Raw genomic sequence first — 13,211 nt, 5'->3', positions numbered from 1 at the left:
GACTGTGAAGTGCTGGGAGCCAGCACGGGAGATCCCACCCATGACAAGGTCATGCAAAGGAGACCTGACAAGCAAGGCTTCAGAACTCAAGGGACTCCCTAGGCCAATCCCACCCATGGCAAAGGTCATGAGGAAGAGACCTGAGGGGCAAGGCAAATCAGGACTCGAGGGACCCCGTGGACCTGCTCGAGCATCTACCCCAAAACCAGAGTCTGTCTGTCTTATTATTTTATGTCTTTCACTAACTCCTCTGATACCAGCAGGGGGCTATCCCCGAGCACCTTTCTCTAAAGAAAATCAACTTAGAGCTCTAGTTTATAAATCTCCTGGGCATAATAGAGTGTTCCAATCCAAACCCCTCTGATGGCTCTCTAACTTGCCTGACAGGTTTATCTGGACTTATACAACTACGCTTGTGATTGTTTATAGCCTCCCAACCACAAGGGGCACGAGAAGCTTAAATAAAGCCTTTCGAGGAGTCAAAATTATTAGAGTGGTACTGGTGAAGGGTCTCACTGTTGAGCCAATGTTTGCTGCCAAGTTTTCATATTGTGTGCATTAACATAGTTAATATATAGAAATATAAGTAGCGGCCTTGATATTAACAACATTAAACTTTGAGTTAATAAATTCTTTCCTTGTTATAGCCCACTACACCTTTGCCCTATAGGAATGTAACTTTATTTAGTGCTTTCTGAGAGTGGCACCAGACTTTGGAAAAAACAACACTTTTAGGGAAAATAAGTTTTCTGGTTGACAGACCCTTATCAGAAAAGGGTGATAAAATGCTAATAGGCCTCCTGGCCAGAAGATGATGTAAATCACCTAAGACCTGTGTATACAGATTAGGTATGCAGAAAGAAAGCCTGGTCTCGATAAGGGTCAGGACTGCTGACTCTGCATCTTCCATTATTCTCTATGTAAAACTTAGGGTATAAAAGCTCCTTTTGAAAATAAAGTTGTGGGCCTTGCTCACCAAAGCTTGGTCACCCCGTGTCGTTCTTTCCTTCTTCCTCTTCCCTTTCAGGCTGACTCCCTGGAGCACAGGGGGCCTCTGAGTTCACTTTTTCCCCCCAGGCTTCTAAGACTCACTTGAGAAGGTGCTCAAGGTGGGGCATCTTCCGCAATTCGAGAGGGCACCTGTGGCCTACATGAACAGAGCAAGTCCCATGCTGGGGCTTTATTGGCTTTCTGTGTAAACCAAGGAATATCAGCCTCTTTCTCTCCTCTATTTTCTTAACTGCAATATTCTTTCTTTATCTCTCTCTATATCTCTAAATAAATCTCAGTCACCGACACCGTCACACTTCGGATACCCTGGATCCAACTGGGGCTGGACCCTGGTAGTGAAGAAATCTGAGCACCGAAGAATTGATGCTTTTGAACTGTGGTGTTGGAGAAGACTCTTGAGAGTCCCTTGGACTGCAAGGAGATCCAACCAGTCCATTCTAAAGATCAGCCCTGGATGTTCTTTGGAAGGAATGAAAACTGAAACTCCAGTACTTTGACCACTTTGTGCAAAGAGTTGACTCATTGGAAAAGACTCTGATGCTGGGAGGGACTGGGGGCAGGAGGAGAAGGGGACGACAGAGGATGAGATGGCTGGATGGGCCGACTCGATGGACATGAGTCTGAGTGAACTCCGGGAGTTGGTGATGGACAGGGAGGCCTGGTGTGCTGCGATTCATGGGGGTCACAAAGAGTCAGACATGACTGAGCGACTGAACTGAACTGAACAATACAAAGCCTTCTCTTATTCCTTTCTCAACTTTGAACCAGTCCATTGTTCCAGGTCCAGTTCTGTTGCTTCTTGACCTACATAACAGGTTTCTCAGGAAACAGAGAAGATGGTCTGGTATTCCCATCTCTAAGAATTTTCCAATTTGTTGTGATCCACACAGTCAAAGGCTTTAGCATAGTCAATGAAGCAGAAGTAGATGTTTTTCTGGAATTCCCTTGCTTTCTCTATGATCCAAGAAGTGTGGGCAATTTGATCTCTGGTTCTTCTGCCTATTCTATATCAAGATGTACATATGGAAGTCCTCGGTTCATGTACTGTTAGAAGCCTAGCTTGAAGGATTTTGAGCATAACCTTACTAGCAAGCAGACTGAGGCAATTGTATGGTATTTTGATCATTGTTTGGCACTGGCTTTCTTTGGGACTGGAATGAAAACTGAACTTTTCCAGTCCTGTGGCCACTGCTGAGTTTTCCAAATTTGTTGACATATTGAGTGCGGCACTTTAACAGCATCATCTTTTAGGATTTAAACTAGCTCAGCTGGAATTCTATCACCTCCACTAGCTCTGTCTGTAGTAATACTTCCAAAAGCCCACTTTTGACTTCACACTCACTTCACTAGGTGAGTGACCACACCATTGCAGTTATCCAGGTCATTAAGATCTTTTTTGTATAGTTCTTTTGTGTATTCTTGCCATCTCTTCTTAATCTCTTCTGCTTCTGTTAGGTACTTACCATTTCTGTCCTTTATTTTGCCCATCCTTCCATGGAATATTCCCATGATCTCTCCAATTTTCTTGAAGAGATCTCTAGTTTTTCCCATTCTACTGTTTTCCTCTGCTTCTTTGCACTGTTCATTTAAGACCTTCCTATTGTTCCTTGTGCAAAGCCACAACCACTTCCTGGCTGAACTCTAAGACCTGTCAGGTGCAAGCAAACCATCTAAAGCTCCTCCCACTGGCCATCCCACTGGACAACTGGGGACATCACAGGATCACAGGGTACCCATCCAAGCCAGGGTACCCTGCTCCTACTGATTCATGGTTTCTTTCATTCTAAAAACCCCTCAAAAGCCTCACTAGTGACTGAATCTAGTGAGCTAGACAACCAGGGCTGTGGAACAGAGGGTCAGAAGTGTTGGTGATCAGAGCCTCCAGAAGTGACAGATGTGAGTGTGTAAGGGATACAGTATACTGGGGGTACCATGTTTACTGACATCTCGACTGTGGGATTGAGGGCCTGGCCGATAAAAGGCAAGCAATTTCCATTCATGATGTTTCACATTTGCATCATCTAAAATTAGGAACTCACTGGGTTGAAGTAAATCGAATACAATTCTTCATTAGGAAAAGATGGGGATTGCTTGTGGCAACTGACAGTGAACACCAGAAATACAGACTGGCAGGGTTCTGCCTGCATCTAGACCACAAGTTTTATTTAGTCCACACAATTTTTTTTTTAAGTTTTTAACAAGATGCCAATGTTTTGAAATCTGGAGATGCACATTCAAAAATTAAGACTTCAGGTTTTTGATGGAAAAAAAAAAAACTTTTGACCTGGCTGTGTTGGGTCCACATTGTTGCCTATCAACCATGTGTAGGGACTGAGGGGCTGCCGCCTTTCGCCGGTCCCTGATCTGCAGTTCCTTCCCACCACTTACACAAGGTGCGTGTATAGCCGATACTCACACTGCTAGGTTCAGGTGTATTCTACACCTCATCCCTGTGGCATTAGTGTTTGCACTCTCTGCTTTGTGAGATACTACATACATGCTTTCAATAGCTAAAAGGACCTCATCTTCCCTCTGCACTTGATCTTAGCCAAAAGGCCAAGAAGTGACCACCTTCCAATATATAAGCTCCTTAATAATATTCATCCTTGGGACTTCCCTGCTGGTCCAGTGGCTAAGACTCTGTGCTCCCAATGCAAGGGGCCCAGGATCAATCCCCGGTCAGAGAACTAGATCCCACATGCCACAACTAAGAGTTCACATGCCTCAACTAAGACCCGACAAAGCCAAATAAATTTTTAAAAAATAATAATGTTTATCCTTCTTTTATACAAGTGACTATAGCTCATTATAACTATTCTGCAAAAAACAAAACACATACATTTCATCTTCTAAATTTCATTCTTTTACTTTTAATACTATCCTGTACCAATGGATCAGAATCACCTGGAAGGTTTGTTAAAACACAAACTACGCCCAGTAGTAACCAGGGCAAATTAAAGGGGGGCTTTATCTCTTCAGTGAAACTACAGAGACTCAACACACTGAGCAGGAAAAACAACAAATCATCACATTCGCTCCTTTTACCTTTTATATTCCTGGGAATCACAGTCACCCAATCAGGTCCACTGGAGTTGATTGGCATTTTGATATTGACACCACTTGAAAGAGGAATAAAAAGAGTACAAGCTCAAATTTTTTTAAATTTAAGGAATGAATTTATTTATTTAAATTTAGGAACATCTATTTTTCGACATGTATCTTTATTTGAAAATTTTTAAATAGATGGGATTTCAAAGAGCTTTCTAAAGAGGAAGTATCCTTATAAATATTATTTCATACAATTGATAATTAATAAATTAGGTATCTTATAATAAGCAGGTTATATGGACACAAACTGAATAAGAATTAAACTGGTTCTTAATTCTTCACTGCTTCACCTTTAGCTTGCAAACTCCAAAATGACAAATTCTGTTTGAATCACTTAATCCCTTGGACTCAAGAGAATGGCTCACACTGATGACAATGTCTACTTTGTCACTACTTGGTTTTCAGGCTGCAAGACTATGGAGCATGAAGTCAGATTCCTTAAGCCTTGCCTAGAGCGGAATCCTAACTGGGGACTCATCCATCCCTCAAATGATCAATGTCAATCTTTCTCTTTTCCTTTTTAGTTAGCCTAATGCAAAATTTCAGATTTTTAACAGAGTAAAAATCCAAAAATTAAAATCTATATCAGGATTTTGTCAAATGTTTTGTTTTCAAAAACCTATGCCACCTCACACACTTTCCCAGCAAACTTACAAGTAAGTAGAATTTTTTAAAAGATTCTACTACAGATCTGGCGGGTTCTACTACATCAGCCAGCCTCATCCAAGATATGCAAGTAAAGGCAAGGACAGACATTATTTTATCCTTCTGGATTCATAGGTGTCTTCTGGTTTTAATAGTAGGATTTGGTGTTACGAACATTTAAAATTTTTACACTAACTTAGTTCTCTGACCTTTTCCCCACTTTTTTCCCACATGGCATTTCAGTAAATTACAAGCTATGCTTCTTCCACTCTGCTAAGCCCCTAGGCAGACTGACAACACACTCCTCAAAGTGGGTAACTGAATACTCTTCACACAGAGGCAAAAAGTACACAGAAAGAAAATAATCTGTTCATGATGTGTGTAAATGCTAAATCTGACTCTGTGCGATTCTATAAACTGTAGCCCACCAGGCTCCTCTGTCCATGGGATTCTCCAGGCAAGAATACTAGTGTGGGTTGTCATGCCCTCCTTCAGGAGATGTTCCCAACCCAGGGATCAAACCTACATCTCTTATGTCTCCTGCATTGGTAGGTGGGTTCTTTATCACTAGTGCCACCTGGGGAGTCCTATTGATCAATAATGTGCCTAATTAAAGAGTAAAACTGAAAACCTTTTGTATTGAGCCGCACACACACACACAAAAACCCCTAGGAAGACTAGTACAGTAAATATACTGGGAGTAGTGCGCCCTCTGCTGGGATTTTGAAAGCATGGCATGATTCTAGCAAACAATGTATTTAAAGTTTTGTCACCAAAAGCTGACTATGGGAAAAACAAAAAACCAGAGCTTTATTTCAGAAGCTGCTGCAGACTACATGGACTTCCTAGGTGGCTCAGGGGTAAAGAATCTGCCTGCCAACACAGGAGATAACAGGAGATGTGGGTTTGATTTTTGGTCGGGAAGATCTCCTGGAGGGCATGGCAATCAACTCCAGTATTCTTGCCCAGAGTCCCATGGACAGAGGAGCCTGGCAGGCTACAGTTCATGGGGTCACAAAATAGTTGGATACGACTTAGCAACTAAAACAACAACAACCATCTCTACAAGGGAATATTTTTAAAGTATATATATGATTTAAAAATAAAAAGCATTTTACATTCTTTCAAATAATTATACTTTCTGACTATGTAATTTTTCTACCTTTTTTATTTCTTAAGAATGTTGTTTTATTTTAGGCACTAGTGATAAAGAACCAGTCTGCCAATGCAGGAGATGTAAGAGACTTGAGTTTGATCCCTGGGTCGGGAAGATCTCCTGGAGGAGGGCATGGCAACCCACGCCAGTATTCTTGCCTGGAGAATCCCACGGACAGAGGAGCCTGGGGGCTACAGTCCTGTCTATAGGGTCACAAAAAAGTCAGACATGACTGAAGCAACAGAGCATGCACACATGCACACATATAATGTTGAAGAAAATGGAGATTTTACCTCATACTGGTTCTATATACTTCCTTCTGCATATTATGCCATATATTGATCATTATACTGAAAAAGTTTTATACCTATGTTCAAAAATAGGAATATATGCTCAATAATGCAAAAATTTCAATAGCTATTAACTTGAAAAATACAATTCGTTGTGGTATTCCTGGTTTCCCATCAGTTCAGTTCAGTTCAGTAGTTCAGTTGTGTCCAGCTCTTTTTGACTCCATGGACTGCAGCACACCAGGCTTCCCTGTTCATCGCCAACTCCTGGAACTTGCTCAAACTCATGTTCATTGAGTCGGTGATACCATCCAAACATCTCATCCTCGGTCATGCCTTTCTCCTCCTGCCTTCAATCTTCATGCTTATCATTAAATCAATCTAGCAATGTTACCATATTTCTACCTTTTCCTATCAATAAATGTTTATATGATTTTAACAACTAATAATGTGACACTTAAGACTTTTTCAGTTTCTGAGACATGAAGCTAAAGCATTAGCTTGACTGTAAGACCTCTAGTATCCCTGTTCTTAGATAATTTTTTTATCTGTTCTGTGAATAAGTGATCTTGCTTATACAGCTACAGACACGCTATGTAGTTCTGAAGTAAAAGATGTTAAGGTAAAAGAACAAAAAGTTAAGGCATTTAATTTGAACTGAAATAAGCGTGTGTGTGTGTGTGTGTGTGTGTGCATATTAGTCGCCCAGTCATGTCCTACTCTTTGCAATCCCATGGACTGTAGCCCACCAGGCCCCTCTGTCCATGTGATTCTCCAAGCAAGAATACTTTAGTGGGTAGCCATCCTCTTCTCCAGAGGATCTTCCCAACCCAGGGATTGAACCCATGTCTCCTGCATTGCAGGCAGATTTCTTACCATCTGAGCCACCAAGGAAATCCCTGAAATAAACATACTAATCACAAAGCATAAATCTTTGTTTATTTTCTTACCACCTCTCCTGAACTGGCAAGTTTGGAGAGATGTAAGAAGCACATAACCAAAATAAAGTCTCCTAAGTGGGACAAAGACAACGGAAAGGGACTTATCAATCCCCACCTAGGACAAGGAGCACATACCTCTGGAAGAAAGCATTCTCTGTAGCAGTTAGGAGGCCCTTCAGGTATCCGCCTTTGAAATGGTTAATTCTGCTACTGCAAGGGAGCTTCTTTGGTTTGAAGCAGAACCAGGGTTCTCCAGTGTAGAGGTCTGTGAAGTTGCACAGGGGAAGACTCCCTGGAAGACACACGTTACACTCTGTAGTTTCAGAAATCCTCCCTGACCGGAAGAGGCTCTTGAAATAGACCCTATCTGGTTTCTTTTCCTGCAGGTACTGAAGAACTCGGATCCCTTCACTGGGGTGGACCAGAGATATGGACACTTTAACTTGACCTGGCCAGAGCAGAGTAAAAAAGACCTTGTAAAATCCATTCTGGTAGTCCACCACTCTGCCCACGGCCCCCGCCTGTAGCTTAGGGGAGTGGATTCTGGCCTGCAGGTAGTCTCCACCATATTTCTTGGGCTTTCTCTGAAAATCCTGCACATGAACCAGCACCTCTAGCTGGCTTCCCACCCTGAAGAAGGCTGCAGAGTTCAAGATGACAAAATAGCTGGAAGAAGGATCGGTGCTCTTCAAAAAGGGGACTGGGCCCACGTCAGGCTCCTGCCACTGCAGGGCAGCCAACAAGGAGTCCTCCTCCAGGCGCTCCCGGCTGGACAGAATCTGGCGCTCATAGCCGCAGTAAGGATTCCGGCTGATTCTTATCACCTGGGAAGAAACAAACTGTCCACCACTGTCTATGAATGTGGCTGAAGCAGTCTCATGGTCCAAGTACTGAAGAGAAAGACAAACAACAGAAATCATAGCTATGACAAATCTTCTTACGTCAACCAAATAAATCCCTGCTTCAGTTTAAGTTTTAATAAAACTTACTTGGAAAAAGAAAAAAAGCTTTATTGGGATGATATTGTTTCAAAAAACCACAGCTCACCAATTTTATAAGGGTCTCACAGCAAATATCAGAGAAAAATCCCTTTGGTGCTTCCAGAAGGAGAAGGGGGAAAGGAATCATTCTGAAGTACAGTAGTTCTCTATCCTCAGGGGATATGTCCAAGACCCCCAGTGGATGCCTGAAACTGTGGGTAATACCAAACTCCGTATATACTGCTTTTTCCTATACATATATACCTTTGATAAAGTTTAATTTATAAATTAGGCACAGTAAGAGTGGGTAGTTATTCCCTTCTCCAGTAGATCTTCCCAAACCAGGGATTGAACCTGGGTCTCCCACATTGCAGGCACATTCTTTACCATCTGAGTCCCTATGGAAGCTTTAAACAACAATAACTAATATAATAATAATAAAACTAAATTATAAAACTAATAATTATAATAATTTGCTGTAATAACAGTTATATGAATGCGGTCTCTCTCTCTCAAAATATCTGATCATGGTGTCCTTGTCCGTCTTCTCATGATGAGGTAAAAGGTTAAAATGCCTACATGATGAGATGAGGTGAGGTGAAGGACAAAAGCACTGTGATGCAGCATCAGGCCACTACTGACCTTCTGACGATAATAATGTCAGAAGGAGGACCATCTGCTTCAGGTGACCCTGTATTGAGCCACGATGATGTCAGTGGTTGAGGATCCTGAGTGGGAGGGAGCAGGATGGCACAACAGCTGATCGTGCAACTCAGGACAATGCACAATTTCATATGGGTAAGTTTGTTTATTTCTGGAATTTTTGCATTTAATATTTTCAGATTACAGTTAACCAGGGGTAACTGAAACCATAGAAAGTGACACTGTGGATGGGGGACTACTGGGTGTCAGAGTATTCTATTCTTTTTCTTTAAACAAGACCTGCCCTCAAGAGAAACTATTTTACCACAGCCTAACCTGCTGGGGTTTTACCAGAGCCCAACCAAACTGAGGTAAAGGACATACCCAACACCAGTCCATTCTATACATTCCATCCAATTTAAGAGTTGCAGGGGTGAGACTAAGAAACAGCTCTGAGGTTCACAGACTCATTAAAGGGCTGAGGATCACAGGATTATAACATGCTGCACCTCCCCCACATTTCACCTCCACATCATGAAAAGTCTACTTACTAGAGTTCCTTTTAGGCAGTACCTCATGTCCGGCTTTCAGCAAAAAATTACAAGACATAATAAAAGGGAAAAAACCCACAGTGTGAAAACACAGATCAAGCATCAGAACAAGACTGACAAATGGCAAGAATGTTGGAATAATCAGACAATGAATTTGAAACAACTATGATTAATATGTTAAGGGGCTCTAATAGAAAAAGAAACAATGTGCAAGAAATAATGGACAATGTAAAGAAAGAGGTGAAAATTCCAAGAAGGAATCAAAAAAAAAAAAAAAAAAAGCCAGACAGAGCAGTGAGGATTTTTAAGTAAGGAAACATACTCTAGCTGAAATTATAATGATTGGAAGACATTCTTATACATTTGTCCAAACTGATAGAATGTATAACACAAAGAGTGAATCCAAAAGATATTAAGAAGAGGAGGTGGCAAGAATACACAGAAGAACTGTACAAAAAAGATCTTCATGACCCAGATAACCATGATGGTGTGATCACTCACCTAGAGCCAGACATCCTAGAATGCAAAGTCAAGTGGGCCTTAGGAAGCATCACTATGAACAAAGCTAGTGGAGGTGATGGAATTCCAGTTGAGCTATTTCAAATCCTTAAAGATGATGCTATAAAAGTGCTGCACTCAATATGTCAGCAAATTTGGAAAACTCAGCAGTGGCCACAGGACTGGAAAAGGTGAGTTTTCATTCCAATCCCAAAGAAAGGAAATGCCAAAGAATGCTCAAACTACCACACAATTGCACTCATCTCACACACCAGTAAAGTAATGCTCAAAATTCTCCAAGCCAGGCTTCAACAGTACAGGAACTGTGAACTTCCAGATGTTCAAGCTGGATTTAGAAAAGGCAGAGGAACCAGAGATCAAATTGCCAACATCTGCTGGATCACTGACAAAGCAAAAGAGTTCCAGAAAAACATATTACTTCTGCTTTATTGACTACATCAAGGCCTTTGACTGTGTGGATCACAACAAACTGTGGAAAATTCTTCAAGAGATGGAAATACCAGACCACCTGACCTGCCTCCTGAGAAATCTGTATGCAGGTCAGGAAGCAACAGTTAGAACTGGACATGGAACAGACTGGTTCCAAATTGGGAAAGGAGTACGTTAAGGCTGTATATTGTCACCCTGCTTATTTAACTTATATGCAGAGTACATCATGAGAAATGCTGGGGTGGATGAAACACAAGCTGGAATCAAGATTGCCAGGAGAAGTATCAATAACCTCAGATATGCAGATGACACCACCCTTATGGCAGAAAGTGAAGAGGAACTAAAAAGCCTCTTGATGAAAGTGAAAGAGGAGAGTGAATAAATTGGCTTAAAACTCAACCTTCAGAAAACTAAGATCATGGCATCTGGCCCCATCACTTCATGGCAAATAGATGGGGAAGCAATGGAAACAGTGTCAGACTATATTTTTGGGGGTTCAAAATCACTGAAGATGGTGACTGCAGCCATGAAACTCACAGAGGCTTGCTCCTTAGAAGAAAAGTTATGACCAACCTAGACAGCATATTAAAAAGCAGAGATATTACTTTGCCAACAAAGGTCCACCTAGTCAAAACTATGGTTTTTCCAGTGGTCATGTATGGATGTGAGAGTTGGACTATAAAGAAAACTGAGCACCACAGAATTAGTGCTTTTGAAGTGTGGTGTTGGAGAAGACTCTTGAGATTCCCTTGGACTGCAAGGAGATCCAACCAGTCCATTCTAAAGGAGATCAGTCCTGGGTGTTCATCGGAGGGACTGATGTTGAAGCTGAAACTCCAATACTTTGGACACCTGATGCGAAGAACTGACTCATTTGAAAAGACCCTGATGCTGGGAAAGATTGAAGGCAGGAGGATAAGGGGATGACAGAGGATGAGATGGTTGGATGGTATCACCGACTCAGTGGACCTGAGTTTGAGTAAGCTCCAGGAGTTGGTGATGGACAGGGAGGCCTGGCATGCTGCAGTCCATGGGGTCACAGAGTCAGACATGGCTGAGCGACTGAACTGAACTTAATAGTGAATCCTAAAATAAACTATGGACCTTGGGTGATTATGATGTGTCAGTGTAGGTTCACCCTTGGTTAAAATTTAAAAAGAAGTGCCATTCCAGTGAGAGATGATAATAATAGGGTAGGCCATGCATACCCAAAGACAGGGTGTATGGCAAGTACCTGTAATCTTCCTGCAGTGTAAGCCCCAAGAGTTGTATTTTTTTTTTTGTAATGGAAGTGTCTGACTTCAATTTTGATTGTCAAGACATTCACATGATGAGATATAAAGAGCCACGGTCTTCCCGTGCCCCCACAGCTTGTTTTAGGGATCCTGGTTGACTGAGACAAATGGCCCTTTGGGCCACTTGTTTTTCTCTTCCCATGCTTTAAATTCCTATTCATGTTTTAAGTTCACCGATAAAGAATAAACCCTTGAAACTCCAGGTGCCCACCCTTGAGCCCAATAAAAACAACCTCAGGCCCATGCTCTCTCTTTTTTTCTCTACCATGACCTAGGTGTGTGGCCCCAGGCATACCATGTATCCTCCAGGACCTTCCTCCTTTTTCCCCACAGTTTCCTGATGGTTAATGCTTAGGGCATCCTGTAATCATAAGAGCCACAAGGGCCAGTTCAGTCACAACACTGGTTATTGATAGGCTGATCCAGATATAAAACACTCCCTCCCAACTTTGTTGTAAATATAAAACTTTTCTTTGAAAAATAGAAGTTAAAAGAAATTCAAGGGAATTACCTGGATGTCCAATGGTCATGACTCCACACTTTCACTGCTGAAGGCCCTGGTTCAATCCTAGTTGGGGAACTAAGATTCAAGAAGACACACAGCAAGGCCCTCCCCTCAATAAAAAAAAAAAAAAAGAAAGAAAGAAAAAAAGAAAGAAAAGCACATACTGAAAAAAAAAAGAAAAGAAATAAATCAAGATAGTAAAACCACTGTAATAGAAATGAAGGATGTCTTTGAAAGGCTCACTAGTAGAATGGACACAGCTAAGGAGAGAATCTCTGAATTTGAGGAAATGTCAATAGGAACTTCCAAAGCTAAAAAGCAAAAAGAAAAAAAAAAATAATTTAAAATGAAAACAGAATACTCAAAAGCTGTGGAATATACCAAATAAGAATATTAAAAGGATCAGAAAAACATAACAGAAGAAATATTTGCAATAATAATGACTGAAAATTTCCCCAAATTAAAGTCAGACACCCTTTTGGATCCACTATCTGCCTTGGAACCACCACCAAGATGCAGATTTTCATGAAGACCCTGACAGTGAAGACCATCACTCTTGAGGTCAAGCCCTCGGATACAATAGTAAATGTAAAGGCCAAGATCCAGGATAAGGAAGGAATTCTTCTTGACCACCAAAGACTGATCTTTGCTGGCAAGCAACTGGAAGATGGATGTACTTTGTCTGACTACAACATTCAAAAGGAGCCCACTCTTCCTCTTGTGTTGAGACTTTGTGGTAGCACTAAGAAAAGGAGGAAGTCTTAAACCACTCACAAGAAGAATAAGAGTAAGAGAAAGAAGGTTAAGCTGGCTGTTCTGAAATACCATAATGTGGATGAGAATGGCAAAATCAGTCACCTTCTCCAGGAGTGTCCCTTGATGAATGTGGTGCTGCAGTTCTTATGGCCAGTCATTTTGACAGACATTATTGTGGCAAATGTTGTCTGACCTACTGAAGACAAGTGATGGTATACTGGTTAATAAACACATGAGCCAATATTTAAAAAAAAAAAAAAAAGAAAAGAAAAAGTGAGCTACCAAACCAACGATCCAGAAAGCTCAGAGAACATAAAGCAGGATAAATACAAAATATAACTATATCCAGGCATTCTGCATTCAAACTGTAGAAAATCAAAGAT

General features: G+C 41.3%; 1 protein-coding gene and 1 pseudogene across 8 annotated transcripts in view; one reads left to right on the top strand and one right to left on the bottom strand.

Moving 5' to 3' along the window:
* The window catches only part of NXPE3 (neurexophilin and PC-esterase domain family member 3), a 61,360-nt gene that overhangs the window by 16,300 nt on the left and 31,849 nt on the right, over nucleotides 1–13,211 (bottom strand). For 7 of the 8 annotated variants that reach the window (XM_060416991.1, XM_060416997.1, XM_004002891.5 and 4 more), the window contains 2 exons: nucleotides 7,287–8,041; nucleotides 4,057–4,130 (listed from right to left, as the gene is read on the bottom strand). In XM_060416991.1, the coding sequence (XP_060272974.1) occupies nucleotides 4,057–4,130; nucleotides 7,287–8,041 (829 nt within the window). The remainder of the gene's footprint in view (nucleotides 1–4,056; nucleotides 4,131–7,286; nucleotides 8,042–13,211) is intronic. The other variant, XM_042233243.2, reaches the window with a different exon arrangement.
* On the top strand, nucleotides 12,586–13,028 carry LOC105611797 (ubiquitin-ribosomal protein eS31 fusion protein-like; annotated as a pseudogene).

This window comes from Ovis aries, chromosome 1 (assembly GCF_016772045.2).
Source record: "Ovis aries strain OAR_USU_Benz2616 breed Rambouillet chromosome 1, ARS-UI_Ramb_v3.0, whole genome shotgun sequence".
Lineage (NCBI taxonomy): Eukaryota > Metazoa > Chordata > Mammalia > Artiodactyla > Bovidae > Ovis > Ovis aries.
Note: the sequence above shows the minus strand (reverse complement) of the source record. Positions and strands in the feature narration are given on the sequence as shown.